Source organism: Echeneis naucrates, chromosome 9, assembly GCF_900963305.1.
Source record: "Echeneis naucrates chromosome 9, fEcheNa1.1, whole genome shotgun sequence".
NCBI classification, from domain to species: domain Eukaryota; kingdom Metazoa; phylum Chordata; class Actinopteri; order Carangiformes; family Echeneidae; genus Echeneis; species Echeneis naucrates.
The window spans coordinates 23,919,610-23,938,283 of NC_042519.1; the positions used below are offsets into that span (position 1 = coordinate 23,919,610).

General features: G+C 46.9%; 1 protein-coding gene across 2 annotated transcripts; it reads right to left on the minus strand.

Annotated features, from left to right (window-relative positions):
* Positions 1-897: 897 nt before the first annotated feature.
* On the minus strand, positions 898-11,560 carry LOC115049378 (actin, non-muscle 6.2). Of its 2 annotated transcripts, XM_029511528.1 has the most exons (13): positions 11,515-11,560; positions 11,229-11,285; positions 9,776-10,417; positions 9,617-9,676; positions 7,001-9,540; positions 3,601-3,723; positions 3,392-3,520; positions 3,029-3,139; positions 2,806-2,890; positions 2,456-2,617; positions 2,183-2,374; positions 1,909-2,090; positions 898-1,407 (listed from the first exon to the last, which is right to left on the minus strand). In XM_029511528.1, the coding sequence occupies exons 1-13, from the start codon at positions 11,531-11,533 to the stop codon at positions 1,264-1,266; spliced, it is 4,446 nt and encodes a 1,481-aa protein (XP_029367388.1). In that variant the 5' UTR covers positions 11,534-11,560; the 3' UTR covers positions 898-1,263. The 2 variants fall into 2 exon arrangements, with proteins under 2 accessions (XP_029367388.1, XP_029367389.1); XM_029511529.1 differs by lacking the exons at positions 7,001-9,540; positions 9,617-9,676; positions 9,776-10,417; positions 11,229-11,285; positions 11,515-11,560 and adding an exon at positions 4,317-4,425 and having other exon boundaries at positions 3,601-3,725.
* Positions 11,561-18,674: the final 7,114 nt, after the last annotated feature.

Sequence of the window (18,674 nt, forward strand, 5' to 3'; positions counted from 1 at the left end):
CACACACCAGAACTGGACCACAACACACACACACACACACACACACCAGAACTGGACCACGACACAGACACACACACATCAGAACTGGACTACGACACACACACACACCAGAACTGGACCACAACATACACACACACATCAGAACTGGACCACAACATACACACACACACCAGAACTGGACCACAACATACACACACACCAGAACTGGACCACGACATACACACACACATCAGAACTGGACCACAACATACACACACACACCAGAACTGGACCACGACACACACCAGAACTGGACCACAACATACACACACACACACCAGAACTGGACCACGACACACACCAGAACTGGACCAAGTCACAGACACACACCAGAACTGGACCAAGCAGACACTGAAGGAGATCTGGTCTGATGGATCAGGTTTATGGTACCAGTATGTTCTGTTGGCAGACTCCGAGTCCTTCATATTGACCTAAACCTGGTCCAGACAAAAACATTCAGGAGGTTTGAGGTTCCAAACCAACCAGGATCAGTTCAGTCCAGATCTGTGATGAGCTGGGCCAACTCACAGCTTCCAGGACTCAAAGGGTGTAATGTCCTGGTCCAGACCCGACCGCTCAGCTTCAGGATCCTCTTGTTCTGGCTGATGTGCTCCAGCCTGCAGGCCTTTTTCATTTAGCAGCTCACGGCCTCCAGCTCAGACTTTTAATTTGACTGATTTATTTCAGTCCATCACTGTGAACCTGTTTCATCACACTATTAATCTGACTGTTCGTGAAACAGTAGGGACTTAAAGGCTTTTCCCTGAATCTGACCCAAATGAGCCTCAAAGTTGTCATTTGGACAGCAAGAAAAGTGAACGAGACACTGAGGAAAAAGCAAAACCACATTACAGAAGCTGGAAACAAATATTGGCATTTTATTGAAGAGTATAAACACTGCTGAGGGCTCCGACAGGGAAAGGAGGAAACCCAACGCTCATTTGGCGCTTCAGGTTATTAAAGAGGTAGAAAGACATGAACAGACAGCAGTTCGTCTGAAAGCTGAGCAGAGTTACGCCAACATGGAGGGAAATGTTCTCAGGAGTTCAGTTAAAGAGGCTGAAGATCTGTCAAGCTGGAACACTAAAATGTAAACAGGCACTGGATCATTCTTGTATGTGGCGTCATCTTTTGTCTGTTCACACAAGATAAACCGGAGATATGTCTGAGTGGATGAACAGTAGGCGGCGCCCCCACCAGGCAGGGAGGCCAACGTGGAGCCTTCTAGAAGCACTTGCGGTGGACAATGGCGGGACCAGACTCATCGTACTCCTGCTTGCTGATCCACATCTGCTGGAAGGTGGAGAGGGAGGCCAGGATGGAGCCGCCGATCCATACTGAGTACTTCCTCTCTGGGGGAGCGATGATCTGCAGAGGAGGGAGAAGGTGAGCTGAATTTTATCAAACCTGTCCAGCATTTAATGAATGAGGTTTTAGCCACTTAAATAATCATGTTTGAAAATTGTCAAATTAAAATGAAAGAAAATCTGCTTCACAAGTTTCACTCGTGTACATTTCAGGATCTCTATATTCATTTTTTTAACTCCCAGACTTGTTACACCCTGAATCCTGTCTTGTGGCTGCCAGCCTGTGGCCTAACATTACAACTGGGACTGTCAATCAGAAGTCTAAATTACAGCCATGTTAAATCCAGCTGTTTAGTCACAGGAGGCGTGAAGAGTCAAATGTGGAGTCTCCACATCCAGCTCCTGTTAGTTAAATAAAATGGAACAGGTCTGAACACAAGTCGGACCAGATTAGGACTGTTAACCCGTCCACATCAGAGTTGATGAGGTCGGGGCTCAAACCTGCCGACTGTCCCAACATGAGATTAATGAAAATGGAATTTCTGAAAAATAAACTCTGCACCTTGATTTTCATGGTGGGAGGAGCCAGGGCGGTGATCTCTTTCTGCATGCGGTCAGCGATACCGGGGTACATGGTGGTGCCGCCGGACAGCACGGTGTTGGCGTACAGGTCCTTACGGATGTCCACGTCGCACTTCATGATGCTGTTGTAGGTGGTCTCGTGGACGCCGGCTGACTCCATTCCTGCACAGACAGAAGAGTCGTTCAGAGTTTGGCTGAACTTTAAAGTTAGCAGAAGGCCTTTGGTCTAAAACGGCCATCTGAGCGTCACACACCGATGAATGATGGCTGGAAAAGCGTCTCGGGGCAGCGGAACCTCTCGTTGCCGATGGTGATGACCTGTCCGTCAGGGAGCTCGTAGCTCTTCTCCAGGGAGGAAGAGGAAGCTGCCGTCTGCATCTCCTGCTCAAAGTCCAGAGCCACGTAGCAAAGCTTCTCCTTGATGTCACGCACAATCTCACGTTCAGCTGGAGTTCAGAGTTTCAATGTTTGTGTTAGACTGAGTTTTATCTCAGAAGTTATCATAAAGCGGTCTGAGGCTTTTGTACCGGTGGTGGTGAAGCTGTAGCCTCTCTCAGTCAGGATCTTCATCAGGTAGTCTGTCAGATCTCTGCCAGCCAGGTCCAGACGGAGGATGGCGTGAGGCAGAGCGTAGCCCTCATAGATGGGCACAGTGTGGCTGACTCCGTCACCAGAGTCCATCACAATACCTGCAAGATGAGCAGCCGTTTTACAGTTAAAGCAAAAACCACAACATTACACTGAAACGTTTGGCTGCTGTTCCTCTGAAGGCCACTAGATGGCCCAACAGGACTAACTGACAAGAACAGAACAGCTCAAAGAATGAGTTGTTTTAACAGGAAGTGAAGCTCAGATTTTAGCTCTGAAGTGTCCTCACCTGTGGTTCGACCAGAGGCGTACAGGGACAGGACAGCCTGGATGGCCACGTACATGGCAGGACAGTTGAAGGTCTCAAACATGATCTGGACCAAGACAAAGACGCGTCACTGTGAAAGCTCCACCAGCAAACTAGACGCTTGTTTTCCCTCCTTTCAGTGGAATTATTTTAGCACCACCATTTAGAGACAAAGTTAATAAAATTGAGGTCAGTCTGAACAAACCTGTGTCATCTTCTCCCTGTTGGCCTTCGGGTTGAGCGGCGCCTCCGTCAGCAGGACTGGGTGCTCCTCAGGAGCAACACGGAGCTCGTTGTAGAAGGTGTGATGCCAAATCTGCAGGTTTAAGGAACAGGGAACAAATTCATATTCATGTTTTTGTTAGAGTCACCTGAAACTCAGACGTGTTCTTACACTGTGGCCGCCGAAGTACAGCAGCTCAGCTCAGACAAACCAAACCTTTGTTTTTTTTCCTGCAGCGTTTTACATGGCTGGTGAGGGCAGTAAGTCCTGCCCCACCTCCTGAGTCTGAGAGCAGACGCCAGTCTGGTGGTTTCCTATCTGCTCTGAGCTCCAGCGTGGACCCACCTTCTCCATGTCGTCCCAGTTGGTGACGATGCCGTGCTCGATGGGATACTTCAGGGTCAGGATGCCCCTCTTGCTCTGTGCCTCGTCTCCCACGTAGGAGTCCTTCTGTCCCATCCCCACCATCACGCCCTGCAGAAGAGACCTCAGTCACATGACAGCCTGATCTGATCCAGGTCACTGAAACAGAAGGTGATGTTCGGGGTTGTTACCTGGTGTCTGGGGCGACCAACGATGGAGGGGAAGACGGCGCGGGGGGCGTCGTCCCCAGCGAACCCGGCCTTGCACATGCCGGAGCCGTTATCAACAACGAGGGCAGCAATCTCTTCTTCCATGTCTGAAAGGAGAGTTCAGAGTCAGACAACGCTGCAGGAGCATCAGGTCGTCTCTGCATCTGAACTTTTTCCCGTTTCTCAGCTGTTCTTGGTTTATGTCTTCGTCCTACAGCTCGTTTCCAGCCCAGCAGCCCACACAGGACTGACTGCCGTCTGTTGGGTGTGGCGGCTCGACTCATCCAACTGGATTCTGGGGCCCTCGAGCCCTTCACCTCAGGACTTTACAAACCAGTTCAGGCAGAACTCCCTCCAGACTTTCAGTTTTAAACCTTCAAACTCAAACTGCTTCATTTCCATCAGGAGAGTTCACTCAGATTAACATTTTCTGATCAGTAAAAACAGCAGTTTTGTAAAGGAGATGCCCTTCACAACAAACACACAACCACATCAATAGATGACTAAAAACAACATGTTAAAATCAGCTGTCTTAGTTTCTGAACAAACTGCAGAAGTTTCAGTTTTATCTTCTTTTAATCAGAATTTAAACTGTCTGAAGAAGAAAACCTCCATTTCTGCTCCCAGTCCAGACTGGACCGGAACCGCCGGACTCAGGTCTGTTAGTGCCGGTTTAAGCCTCCAGCTGAGGGTCTTACCTGTGCAGGTGAGTGTCGGCCTGAGTCCGGAACTTGGCGGGTCTTCCTCTTCCCGGTAAATGCAGCAACTCAAACCGCGCCGGCTTTATTTGGCTTCACGGAGCTTAATCAGGCGTTGACCATAAAAGGAAACGTTCCCTCAGCTCCGCCGCTGATTGGTCCAGGTGACCGTGATCCCTCAGGTTCTTCCAGCTCGCGTCTTGATTGGCTGGAGGAGACATCTGTCAAGGTGGGCCTGACACCGCCCCCCCTTCAAAAAAAAAAAAAAAAAACACCTCGAGGGTTTTTACAGAAATCGCGGATTTCACCTGAGCAGGTGGAGAGCTGTGATTGGTCCGTTAGACCGGAAGCCTGGGAGGTGAAGGAAAGAAGATTATGGCAGTTATTGATCGAAATGCAGCTGATTTATTTTTACTCTGTTTTGTTTTTTATTTAAAAGAAACAGCTGAACTGTTTTCTTTTTTAATATTTATCATTAATTATCTCATTCAGAACTGAACTCCATTTTTTCACATCAGTCAGTGATGAATGAGCTGAGGAACAACCTTCATCCTCTCCGCTGACCATCAGGGGGCCACCACCGGATGTATTGAGGTCTATGGGAAAATGTTTTCCTAATAAGTTTATGGATTCAAGCGATGAAACGCAGTTCTTCATCCTGCTGAGGTGATGATTATGACAACAAAAACTGAAAGTCTGTCTGAGTGTTTGTGACTTTGTGTCCGTTCCAAACTGGGAATAAATCCTGAAAATCTGGGCCAACAAGTCAATTACTGTAAAACTCTAAAAGATGAATTATCTCTCCACCACTGGATCAGAATGTGAAATCGTCCACGTCAGGAAACTTTTAAGGTCTGAGGAGACTTCAGGAGAGCTCAGGAGACCCCTGAAGGACCTGAGGGGTCCAGGTTCAGGACCGTCATGTGACAGCAGAGGGACTCTGGGCGCTGCAGGACTGACAGTCCACCACGGGGCCCTGACAGGCTGGTCCTCCCCTTCATGCTGCAGACGTGTTCCTGTTTTTGTGTCCACACCCTGAACCTGCACGGACACGTCTGTTCGCCCAGCTCCTGCTCGTCTCCAGCCAATCACCATGTCAGAGAGAAATCACTGTCAGCCAATCAAAGTGCTCAGTTTCAGGGCTCTTCACCCAGGCCTGGTTTTCAGAGTTCAGGGGGCGGGCCTTAGCAGGATAGACTCCGCCCACCACTGCTCCTGTTGTGTCCTTGTATGGACTGAAACTCCACCAGAGGACCCTCCCCCTGCCGAGGTCACTCACCTGAGGCCTCTGGAGCCTCAAAGTGATCCAGTTTAGATCCAGAACCTCAACAAAGTCATCTGTCGATGAGCAAAGACGCCACGAAGCTCCTCCCTCTATCTGCTCTGAAGCAGAAGACACAGCAGACACATCCAGCTGTCCGCCTGTCCTGCAGATCAGCTGATAATTTATTTCTCAGCCAGATTCTGACTTTACTCCGAATAAACAGTCCAGTGACGCCACCTTTGAATGATCTTTATTCACATCTATAAATGTGGCACTTAACCTGATGACTTTTACAGCTTTTTCTTCCATTCTTCCATTATTTATGTTACAGAATCACTGAAGGTACGTAGAGATGCCAGCTCCTCCTTTTGCTGATGTTCTGGATGCAGAGAAGAGATAGCAGCCGACATTGTCCACATTCTCCGGCCGGTCGGGGCCTGTTGAGGATCCGGAGCAGTGTGGGCCTCCGACTCGACGCTCAGCTGAACCCGATTCACATGCAGCAGCACTCACACCAAAAAAGGTGAGACTCCAGGAGAACCTTCCTGACTGGGCGGATGTGACAGACTCTGGGAATCCTCTGAATCTGTCAGTGTGTGTTCACGAAGGTCGACGTGCAGGGACTTGAACCTGCAGCTCAGACACTTTGTCTCAGTTAGTCTCATTGTGTGTCGATGCACTGAGGATGAAGATGTGTTCACTGACTGGGATTATATTCAGTTTTGTAAAGTTCATTTAGTTTCCAAAGAACCAAAGAACTACATCCAACCATGAAACATTTCTTCTACTAAAATAATGCATGTATCGATTTTTTTTATTTTAATCCCACACATAACCAAATAAACCATATTTATTACAGATAAATCAATCATCTATTTGAAAACATGATTAAAAATCAACAGTCAAGCCTTTTCTCATCTTTAATTTTAGAATATTTGTAAGGTATACAACAATATTAGAGTCAATTATACTTAATCATACACAACTGAAAATGCTGATAAGATATTAATACAAAAATACATTTTAAAAACTCTCATTTGTTTCAGACTGAGTTACATAAAATCCATCTTGCTGAGTCACCTCTGATCACTTTGGAGGATTCAGTTTTACATCAAACTCTCACCAACTCTCACTGATGAAGATGTTTCAGTAAGAAGGTTTTGTTGCGTACATTAAATTCCAGGCAGATCAAATGAATGCCATGAATCACTTCTGAATATCTCCATATATAAAAACTATAAAAACATCCTCATTGGATGGTACACCTCCATCTCTTCTTCAGATCCTCTATCTCTTTTTGTTGCATTTTCTTCAGATCCTGCAGTTGTCTATTTTCTTCAGTTAGATTCTTTTCTTTGTTTTTGGAGAGATCCTGTAACAGATTGTACTCTTTGGTTTGTTTCTCTTCTGTCTGTTTCATTTCTTCATCATGTTGTTGCCTCAGAGCCTTCAGCTCTTCATCGTGTTTTTCCATCAGAGCTTCAAAGTCTTTAGTATATTTCTCTCTGAACTCGTTGAATTCTTCAGCGTGTTTTCTGGCCTCCTCTTCATATTTCGTCCTCAAAGCTTCCATTTGTTTTTTAGAGTTTTCCTCCAATTCTTTTCTTTCTCTGTCTTCTTGTTCTCGTCTGCATTGATCTTCTGCTTTTCTTTTCATTTCATATTTTTCTTTTTCCAGCTCATATTCCTTTTGCAGCTTTTGAATTTTATCTTTTTCCATCATTCTGTTTTTTTCATCATCAAGAGATCGACTCTTCCACCACTCCTTTCTTTCTTTCTCCCATTTATCTTGTTCCTTTCTAATTTCTTCTCTACTTTCTACCAACTTTTTATCAATGGTTTCTTTTTCTTTGGATTCTGATTCTATTTTTTTCTCCAAAGCTTCAAGTTTTTCTTCCCACTCCTGTCTTTGACTTTCTTCCTGTCGTTTCTTTTTCCTGTCTTCTTCTTCTCTTTTCTCTTTTTCTTCCTGTCTCTGTTTACGCTCCTTCTCTATGTTTTCCTCCATTTTCTTGAGTTGTTCATTTTTCTGTTTTCTCTCCTGCTCAATTTCAGCTCCCTGTTCCTCCATTCTTTTTTTCAGAGCTTCCTTTTCTTCTTCATGTTTTCTGTTCAGTTCCTCCCTCTCTCTCACCATCTCTTCCTCCTTCTCCTTCAGGATCTTCTCCATTTCTTTCCGAATTGCTGCTTCAGCCTCTTGCAGCGTCTCATTAGTGTAGCAGCTGCCTCCGTTCTCCTTCACCAGGGTGTCGATCTTCTCTATCAGCTCTCTGACTTGTGTGAGGTTGTTTTGATCATAGTTATTAAACATATGGTATCTTCCTCCACAGTCAGAGATCAGCTTCTTAAAGGAGTCGTCACATTTATTCTCTATGTAATTTTCAATGGACATCCCATCATACTGCAGTGTGTCTCCTCCAGTTAACAGAATGATGGTGAACTTTTCTGAGTTCTTCCCGAAGCCTTTCTTGATAAGTTGCAGTGATTCTTTCTCCTCTTGTGTCAGTCTGCCAATCCGTAACACCAACAGGAAGACATGTGGTCCTGGAGCCAGGAGACTGATGCATTTCACTGTCTCCTCATGAACCTCTTCATTAGACAAGGTTGTGTCAAACAGACCAGGAGTGTCGACCACAACAACTGGACGACCGTCCACTTGATTCTGTTGTTTCTGACACCACCTGGTGACTGATGTTTGACTTGATTCTGCTTTAAAAGCTCGTTTTCTCAGAATGGTGTTTCCTGTAGAGCTTTTTCCACTTCCAGTCTTCCCAATTAACACAATCCTGAGACACTCTGGACTCAGAGTCTCTTCCTTACCCGTGACTTCAGCCTTTTGCTCAGAGAAGTGTTTCTGTAGTTGTACAATCTTTGTTATTTGATTATGTGCTAATGTGTGTGTTGTGTAGCACGGTGCTTTTTTCTTATTGAGTCTCATCTTCTCCACAGTGTCCAGCAGAGCTGAGGCCTGATATTCGTCCTCTCTGTTGATTATGAGATGTCTTTGTCCAAACATCTCACAGAGCTTCTGGATCGCCTGGCTTTGACCAACAAAGTTAACAACAGCTGGATCTGTAGGATCTGAGTCCACAGTGAACAGGATCATGGTGAAGTCATGGACTCCAGAGCCGAATGTGTCCTGGATGGTCTTTAACTCTTTCCTGTCTTCTTCAGTGAGGGGACCTACAGGTAGGACCAGGATGAAGGCATGGACGCCCTCAGGGTCACAGAGGGAGACACACCTGAGGGACTCCTTCATCACGTCCTCCAGAGGTTTCCCATACAAGGCAGGAAGCTCCACCACAGAAACCTGACATCCCCTCACCTCTCCCTGATGTTTAACACACTCTGATGGGTTGGAGGCTGAATGGAGCTCTGTCTGACCTAAAATGGCTCCAGCTGCTGAAGTCTTCACTGATCCTGTCCTCCCAAACAGAACCAGGTTTAAAGCTGCAGGTAAAGGTTTCTCCTTTCTATTTACAGCAGCTTCGATCTTCTCCATTAACGAATCGTGGTTCTCTTCAGACATCCAGTAGTGTCTTCCTCCACAGTCTTCAAGGAGCTGACTTAGACTGGCAGTCATTTCAATCCCATCCTCTGTTATGATGACCACTGAGTTTTTAAAAGCATCTGGACCGAACAAAGTCAGGATGAACTTCAGTGTTTTTCTGTTCTTCTCAGTGAAATCTGACGGCTTCACTATCAGCAGCAGAACATTTGGTCCAGGAGAACAAAGTGTCTCACAGCTCTTCACCTGTTTCCTGATGGCCTTCTCAGACAGACTGAACATCTCTGGAGTCTTCACCACTGTGCATGGTTTTCCTCTCCACTCTCCACAGGAGGCCACAGGAGCACCGGCTGGTCTCTGGGAATGAAAACTTTGTTTGTTGATGATAAAGTTAGCAAGTTCTGTCTTTTTGTCATCACTTTTCCCGATCAACACGATCCTGAGTCCAGATGCTGTGAGAGAACAGAGAAACAGATGAAACCAACCTGAAGGTTTACTGCAGACTGAGTGAGGACTGACGTCACTTACTCTGGGGAGGGTTTTCCTTTGACTGTGATGATCCTGGAATCATTCCTCTAAGCATGTTCCCTGTGAGAAGATGAATTCGATTGTAGGTTACTGTTATAATTTACCAAAGAGGATTCATGGGAACATTTCACTTCCTTGTTCAAACTGTGTTTCACTTACCAACACCTTTAACAGCTGTGGAAATCCTGACTATTGTCCTTTCTTTTGGGGTTGGATGATCATCGGGTAAACTTTCTGCTGGAACCTCGTATCTTTCACAGCAAACATGCTCTCCATTGTTCTCTTTTGCAGTTTGGCCCAACCGTGTTAGCAGCTCTGAAGGTTCCAGGTTCTTCAGACATAACTGTCTGAATCTACACTTTCTGATCATTTCTTTTAATGGTGAAAGTTCTCTATCTCTCCCTATGAAACCTGGACTCTCCTGAATGGATGTTGATATCAGAACCAGTGAATGATCAAATGATTCATCACTGAACTTTTCCAGGATTCTGCAGAGTTTCTGTTTCTGTTGCTCAGTGAAGTTTTCAGGCTGTAGAACCAGCAGGAACACATGAGGTCCAGGAGCAGAGAGACTCATACAGCTCTCTATGTGTTCTGATACTTTTCCTTCAGAGATGGTGTGATGAAGCAGATCCGGGGTGTTGATGATGACGATGTGTTTCTCCTCTAACTGTCCTCCGATTCCCTGACAGCAGTCTGATCCTGTCTCGATGTTGAACACAGGCTGTCCCAGTAAATCGTTCCCCACTGAACTCCTGGCGGACCAGTCGTTCCCCAGCAGAACCACCCTCAGCTCAGACACTGAGAACATACAAGAGTCAGATGAATACAACACTGAATTCACTGGATGTGAACGAAGAAGTTGTGCCACACGTCACCCCTCAGGTTCTATTTTTATTGAGCAGGACTTAGAGCTAATGATCCTTTAACTGAGGCCAACAATCAGAGTAAACTTCTTTGTGATGTTCGTAATCACACAATCAACTTATTGACTGTTTTTATCACAATACGTGATAGAATCGTCCTATCTGAGTCTGTTGGTTCATCTGAATCAGAGGGCCACATCGTCACTGTGACTGTGAGCAGTAAGAAACCGAAGAAACCAGTAAATTAAGTTTTACCAACATGGATTTAAATGTTTTCACATTCAAATTTGTATTTATGAGTGAACGAACACAGAAACAAAATATCCACCTTTCTGGGTGAATTAAGTCAAAGGCTCTGCTGTACTTTTTCTACCGGTGGAAATCCTTCATTGCTGATTTAGTTTGCAGACATTAAAACAAAGTTTTGCCTTCGAGTTCCATTAAACGGTCATTTGTTTCCCATCCTGACTGACTGTGGGCTCTGTCATAGCGCCCTCTGTGGGTCACCAGTATCATTACCTGTGAGACTGTCTCAGGTGAGTTCTGCTTCCACCATGAGTGACACTGCTATTTTAAAAGTTGGTCTCAGGCCACACTGAATGGCCGTTTCTGATCATAAATCAGCCCACCAGACGTCACTTCCCTGTTTCTGTGGTGAACTTCTCACTTTGATGAAGTGTGAGACCACCACAGTAAGAACATCAACACTTTCTACAGATCAGTCACTCATTTCATGTTAAACTTACTGTCTGGTGGCAGAAATTCAAAGCTGCTGCGGCGCCTCGGGGAGTAATGACCAAGTCCTGTAAAGATAAAAAAACAATTACCGAACTTGTTCCTCTAAAGTCGACTCATTTTTGGAAAAACTTCCTGAAATATTAAAGTCAGTAATATTGAAGTAAATGAACGTCCCTCATTAGTTAATGCAGAATCAATCTGACTCGCAGGGTGGAGCCAAATACAGCTTTTACAGATCTGATCAAATGACTTCAGATGAAACTAACTGAATAATTTCATCCAGACTGAACTCACCTGTTGGTCTCGCTGCCATGATGGAAACAGCAGAGAATAAAGGATCTGGATTTTACTGCTGGATCCAACTGAAAGAAGGTAACACAACATAAAAACACAGAAACATTCATAAGGTCCAAAAACAACACTACTAATGAACTTCGACATGTTAATCAGAGAATTATGTAAAAAAAAAATAAATAAATAAAGAAAATTGGAACGTACAAATGAGGAAATCTCAGTTCAACCAGTCTGCTGCTGCTCTGCTTCAAACCAGAAACTGACTGAACATGTACACACACACACACACACACACACACACACACACTAAATCAATCATTCACACCAAGAATGACTGGATTTAAAGACAGATTCTGAATTTCTTTATTGTCATTACTTATATATACCAGACAGGTACAAAGTGGAATTGTTTATTACCACTGGCTCCACATGCAAAAACAGCCTCATAAAGACTAAAGTGAAAATCCTGACATTGAAGAGAACACATTAAAACAGATAACTAAAAGGCACCTCCAGGAACTTGGTGCACTGGACGATCTCCACCACAGCACCACCCATGGAGAGATGAGTGTGGGTGGGCTGATTCCTCCTGCAGTCAACAATGACCTCCTGTCTTCTGGACATTCAGGTCCAGTTCACAGAGTCCTCAGTGGAGCGGTGAGGGCGGTAAGCAAACTGTAGTGGGATCCAGCAGCCTGGATGATGGGAGTGAGTGCTGTGGGGTGGTGGCTGTTATGGCTGGTGACAGCGAGTTTCTTTGGTACCAGGCAGGGCTGTCAAACTCAAATTCACAGTGGACCAGAATTAAAAACCGGGACGAAGTCGTGAGCCAAACTCAATATTTATGGAAAACTGGACTGCAACTGTGATTCTTCTATCTTCTCTCCAGATATGTAATGTTGAACCTTTTCATACAGAAACAACTTTAGTTTTGCTGAAACATTGAATCTGGAACAACCAAAGCTTAATATTATTATCACATGAGAAATTAAATTTTAAATAACACATAGTTTCTTATGTCTCTCTCCGTCTGTGGCCTTTCAAGGTCCTATTTAATGTAAATCTTCTTTAACAGGCCAACAACAAAATAACCAAAAATAATATTTTCCTTCAGTGAAAATACAATCTTTCACCCACCAACAGTCCATGCTTTGGAGTAGAAACAGTGCATAAAGACAACATTCATTCCAGCTGAGTTTGCTCTGATTTGCTGTGAGGATCTCCATCTTCATCAGAGGCAGACTGAGCAGTGTGTCGGAGGAAACATGGAAACTGAGCAGCACAGACTCACACCGGACTTCATCTGTCTGTCACCACACCGGACTTCATCAGTCTGTCACCACACCGGACTTCATCAGTCTGTCACCACACCGGACTTCATCTGTCACCACACCGGACTTCATCAGTCACCACACCGGACTTCATCTGTCACCACACCGGACTTCATCAGTCTGTCACCACACCGGACTTCATCAGTCTGTCACCACACCGGACTTCATCTGTCACCACACCGGACTTCATCAGTCACCACACCGGACTTCTTCTGTCACCACACCGGACTTCATCAGTCACCACACCGGACTTCATCAGTCACCACACCGGACTTCAGCTGTCTGTCACCACACCGGTGAAAGAAAAAGGTGTTTGTTTGTGTGTGTGTGTGTGTGTGTTGGGAGGGGGGGGGGCTTTGGAGTGGGCGGGGCCATTTAACAGCTGCTAAAAGTTCAGACAGTCAAATAAGAAAACTTTTCATTGTTATGTCCATGTCAGGAATTTTGCTGATTCCTGGTCACAGTGCTGTTGAAGTTCAGTTTTTATGACATTATTTGTCATTCATAATCCAACATCCTCGTCCAGAGTCCGCTCAGATCGCTGATAGTAACCTCCTGATTACTGATAGCAGAAGAAGGTCACTCATGTATCCTGGAGTGTGCATGGCGTTCACTCACAGGCAGAATTTATTCAAATTATGCACTGTATCTCCCAGTTAAAAGCTGATATCTTCCTCATTCAGGAAACACACGACAAGATTCAGAAGGAAAATATCTTACAGTTCCAAATTTGAACCAAATCTTTTCATCCTGTTACAATAGCAGACAAAGAGGAGTCTCCGTTTTGGTATACGACAACTTTTTACTGTAAACAGGATGGTAACTGACACAGGAGGCAGATACATCATTATTCAGGCATAAATCTTTAAGAAATTATACACAAGTGTGATATCTATGCTCCTAATCACAATGATCCGGCCTTCTTCCACAAATATTTTTCACTATAATCCAACATATTGGTCACCCCAACTACGATCATAGCAGGGGAGCTTTAACACAGTCCTGAATGCCTCTAGAGATCATTCTCATAACTCAGCACACACAATCACAATCAGCCACAGTCCTAAAAGCATATATATATGAATGACTTTGGACTTGGCGATGGCTGGAGACTCAAAAATACTACAAAGAGGGAATACACCTTCTCCCCCTTTCAAACAACTCTATTGCAAAAAGATCAACACCAGTATACCCATTCTATGGATCTACTGATATCAAAATGGGAAATATATCAGTTTCTGTCTGCTGACTTCAACGTCTGGACCCAGATCTGCCAAAATGCATTTAAAATGACAAAAACTTGCTCTCTGGCTTTGTTCTCCTGTGCTGCACTCTCCTCCATTTTGGACTGCAGAATCCCACTAACCCCTGAACTTTTTCCTTATTGGTTACCTGACAACAACCAATTTACCAAATCATCTATCCCAATCTGATCTTGTAGCTTGAGCCATCACCAAGAAAACAATCTTAGTCTCTTAACGTCTCCCACTGGCTGAACCTTCGTGCAGAATAAATATAATTGGACAAAATACCCCCCAAAAATGGTTTCTCTTTACATAAAAATGGGCTTTGTTCAAACCTGAACCTTAATTTGGATCCCGACCTTGCCTACTAGCTATGCTCATACATTTACCTTCCCTACAGTACAATGTTACTCTATCTGCTAAGGTGATAACTTGTGTTTATTGCCCTCCACATCCTCAGCTCTGGAGGGTGTACCTGGCCTACCCCCCCACCCACTCCAACCCCCTTGCTTGGGGTGTGCTCTGGAGCTCTGCTTGGGGTTTCCTGTGATTCTGGGGCTTGCTCGCTGTCCCGAGGTCTGGGTGTGGCCAGGGAGCTCTCCAGTCTCTCCTCACCTCCACTGCTCCCTCCTTCCTTTGCTTGACGCCGATTGAGGAAGCACAGGAAAGGGTGATACTTCCACTTGTCATTAGTCATGGAATGGCTTGGGGGACCTGGTCTTCCGTGGTTGGGTGGCGCATGGGGCCAGTTGCTTGGGGCCCTACATTGGCTGGTTTGGTTAGGCAACCAGGCTCTTCCATGTCCTCTTGGTGAGCTTTGCTGCACTGTGTGGTGCTGGGTCCGTGGCGGGTCCGTGGTGTCGGTGGTGTCAGTGGTGGATGGGGGATGTTGGGAAACGTGGGGCCCTCCTTCCCTTCCATCCAGTGGTGCCCACCTGGATCACTGGGGGCTGTGGCACGCCGTGTAGCTGTGGTACATCTCTGAGCTTGGCACCGCATGCGCTCCCACACACAGGGTGGTGGACATGGGGAGCAGACTCTTCTCCCTGCTGATGGACTCACTCATATTTAGGGAAAGACCACTTGCCAGCTCGTGTTATGTCACATCCCAAAGAATTGATGAATCCTGCTTGAAACGGGCTGATCTGTCCTTTCATTCCATCACCATGTACTCCATCTTTGACTCGGCTCCTCTTTTGGGACACCTTCACCTACACCTTTTCAGTCCTTTATTCACTGAGGTGTAGCACTGCCCTCCCTGCCACACAAAGGTCATTCAATTAAATAAAGATCGCAAACTAGCTTCCACGGAGGGCTGCTGATGGTCACATACACAAACTGACTATAACTGCATCAGTCTCATACAATGTTGACACCCTGTGGTGTTAAACTATGAGGGCAACTGCAGACTAAAAAATACACCAATAAGTCTGTTTTATGGATTTTAGCCACACTTTAAAGGACCCGTCACCTCTGAGGCCATTTGTGGTTTCAGCTGATTTCTGCTTTATATTCTCTACATATAATTCTTTATATTTCCTCCAAATCATGGTGACAAGATGGCAGCTACATGGTATGAAGATGGAGACTGAAGAAATGCAGCCACATCAGCCTGGTTCAGGTCTGAGCTGCGTGCTGAATGTTAAAGGGAGCTCTTCTTCTCCAGGATATATGACGTATCACTTCCTCCACAGCTGACTGCTGTTGAAGAACTTGTCACTGTTCAGTTCAGCTGATTGTTGACCCGTCGTGGAGTCCAGACGGAGGTCGGTTTCTGCTGCAGCATCGTTAAAACACAACGAGCAGCCTGTCGGCAGTAAAGACCTGCTGCGGCAGACTGAGGTATTTATGAGCCGGAGGCCAGCTGGTCCTCTGCAAGAGGCCGCTGATGCATGCTGGGACTTTTTTCAGAGCTCCTGCTGTCCTGTTGGTTTCTGAGCACCCTGTGATCTGCAGAGACCACCATCATCTTCATCGTCATCATCATCTTCATCACCATCATTATCTTCATCTTCTTCTTCACCATCATAATCATCATCACCTTCAACCTCATCATCATCTTCACCTTCATCTTCTTGTTCACCATCATCATCATCTTCACCTTCATCTTCTTCTTCACCATCATCATCATCATCATCTTCACCATCATCTTCTTCTTCATCATCTTCATCATCATCTTCACCTTCATCTTCTTCACCATCATCATCATCATCTTCACCATCATCTTCTTCTTCATCATCTTCACCATCATCATCATCATCTTCATCATCACCACCTTCATCATCATCATCACCATCTTCTTCCTCACCATCTCCTGATCGTCTGTCTCTCAGCACCACCAGAAGAAGCCCGGTGGTTGACTGGAGCTGAACAGTCTTTAAATCCTTCCACTTCACTCTGCACATTTTATGAGAGTGAAGGAATTTTCCCTCCAGCAGACCCAAACCGCCGGAGGGAGAGCTCCACCATGATGGTTCCTTTAATGTGCGGAACAAAAGTGAGGGCTGATGGGAACGTTGATGGATCGTGATGTGCCCCCCAGGCGGAAGGAGCCCGGGACTCCTGATCCGATCGGGCAGCTCCACTTCTGCTGCAGGAGCTCGGCAGACGGGTTAGAAAACTCAGGTTGTCCCATGAGGCCACATGTGTGTGTCCCTGTTGGACCGGCTTTATGTTCTGTGGTGAGCCGACGGTTGAACAGATCCACATGTTTTCCTTTAAGTTTGGAGCTTCTTAATGGGAAATATGGAACAGAATGAGGAGCAGCTGGGACTTCAGGCGTTAAAGTCCTGAAGCCTGTGGATTTATAGATCTCCTGCAGCTCGGCGGGGCTTTACATGTTCATCACATCTGGGCCGGGGGGCCCCACATACCTGTGGGGGACAGGCGTCTGCATGTCTGCCGTCAGGACGGACGCATAAATACCTGGTCGTCCAGAAGCTGCCGTCACTGTCGGAGCGTCTGCAGGTGGAAGACAGACGAAGCTGAGAGACGCCAACATGGTCCCACTGAGGCTGCTCCTCCTCGGCCGTGAGTATCATCGCCGACTTTCAACAGAGACGGAGAACGTCAGAGCAGCTGACTGTCCCACACTGGGGCCTGGACCTGGACCGGGACCGGGACCGGGACTGGGACTGGGAATGGGACTGGGAATGGGACTGGGACTGGGGCCTGGACCTGGACTGGGACCTGGACTGGGACCGGGACTGGGACCGGGACTGGGACTGGGAATGGGACTGGGACTGGGGCCTGGACCTAGACTGGGACCGGGACCGGGACCGGGACTGGGACTGGGAATGGGACTGGGGCCTGGACCTACACTGGGAATGGGACTGGGACTGGGGCCTGGACCTAGACTGGGATCGGGACCGGGACTGGGACCGGGACTGGAACTGGGACTGGGACAGGGGCCAGGACTGGGGCCTGGACTGGGGCCTGGACCTGGATCTGGACTGGGACCAGGACTGGGACTGGAACTGGGACCAGGACTAGGTACAGGACTGGGACTGGAACTGGGACCAGGACTGGGACCAGGACCTGAACCAGGACCAGGACTGGGACCAGGACCTGACCCAGGACCAGGAAATAACTTGGATTATGGTGGAAAAAAGTGGGATCTTTGTGGTTGTGCAGCCTGTTTCTGATTTATTAAAGATGAGGAGCGCCGCAGAACGTAACACAAGCTTGTGTTGTGTTTTCAGTGTTGGCTGCAGTTGGTTGTGTCCCTCGAGCTGCCGGTAAGTTAAAGAATTTATTCATTCGCCACTTCAGACTGCTGAAAAGATGATTTACTGAAAGTGTGAAGTCAGTTTTCACTTTTTAAATAGATTCCACGACAATAAACCTGAAACTTAAAGTTCTGTGTTCAGCAGATCTGTACATTTTAAAGGTCCATGTTTATGGTGACCTTTGACCTGTGTGTGTTTAAACAGAAGGAGAGGTCATCTACGCCTGTCACAACGACACCGCTCTGATGTCATGTGGTGAGAACACATCTTCATCAGTTTGACCCGAATGACATCATCATCATCATCATCATCATCACTGATCTGATCTTCAGAAACTGTTTCCAGCCAAACAGTCTGAGCAGGAGAGCAGTTCAGTAATCTGCTGAAGGCCCCTGGTGGCCCCTGGTGGCCCCTGGTGGCCCCGGCAGCCTAAACTGGCCCCTGGTGACCCCTGGTGGCCCCGGCAGCCTAAACTGGCCCCTGGTCACCCTTGGTGGCCCCGGCAGCCTAAACTGGCCCCTGGTGACCCTTGGTGGCCCCGGCAGCCTAAACTGGCCCCTGGTGACCCCGGCAGCCTAAATTGGCCCCTGGTGGCCCCTGGTGGCCCAGGCAGCCTAAACTGGCCCCTGGTGGCCCCCGGTGGCCCCGGCAGCCTAAACTGGCCCCTGGTGACCCTTGGTGGCCCCGGCAGCCTAAACTGGCCCCTGGTGGCCCCTGGTGGCCCCGGCAGCCTAAACTGGCCCCTGGTGACCCCGGCAGCCTAAATTGGCCCCTGGTGGCCCCTGGTGGCCCCGGCAGCCTAAACTGGCCCCTGGTGGCCCCCGGTGGCCCCTGGTGGCCCCCGGTGGTGCCCTGAG

Excerpts from the sequence above, each read along its gene's own strand:
- LOC115049378 (XM_029511528.1), bottom strand. Across the intron at positions 2,891-3,028 it reads ACAGGGAGAAGATGACACAG|ATCATGTTTGAGACCTTCAA; the intron begins GTTTGTTCAGAC and ends GTCTTGGTCCAG. Across the intron at positions 2,091-2,182 it reads TTTCCAGCCATCATTCATCG|GAATGGAGTCAGCCGGCGTC; the intron begins GTGTGTGACGCT and ends CTGTCTGTGCAG.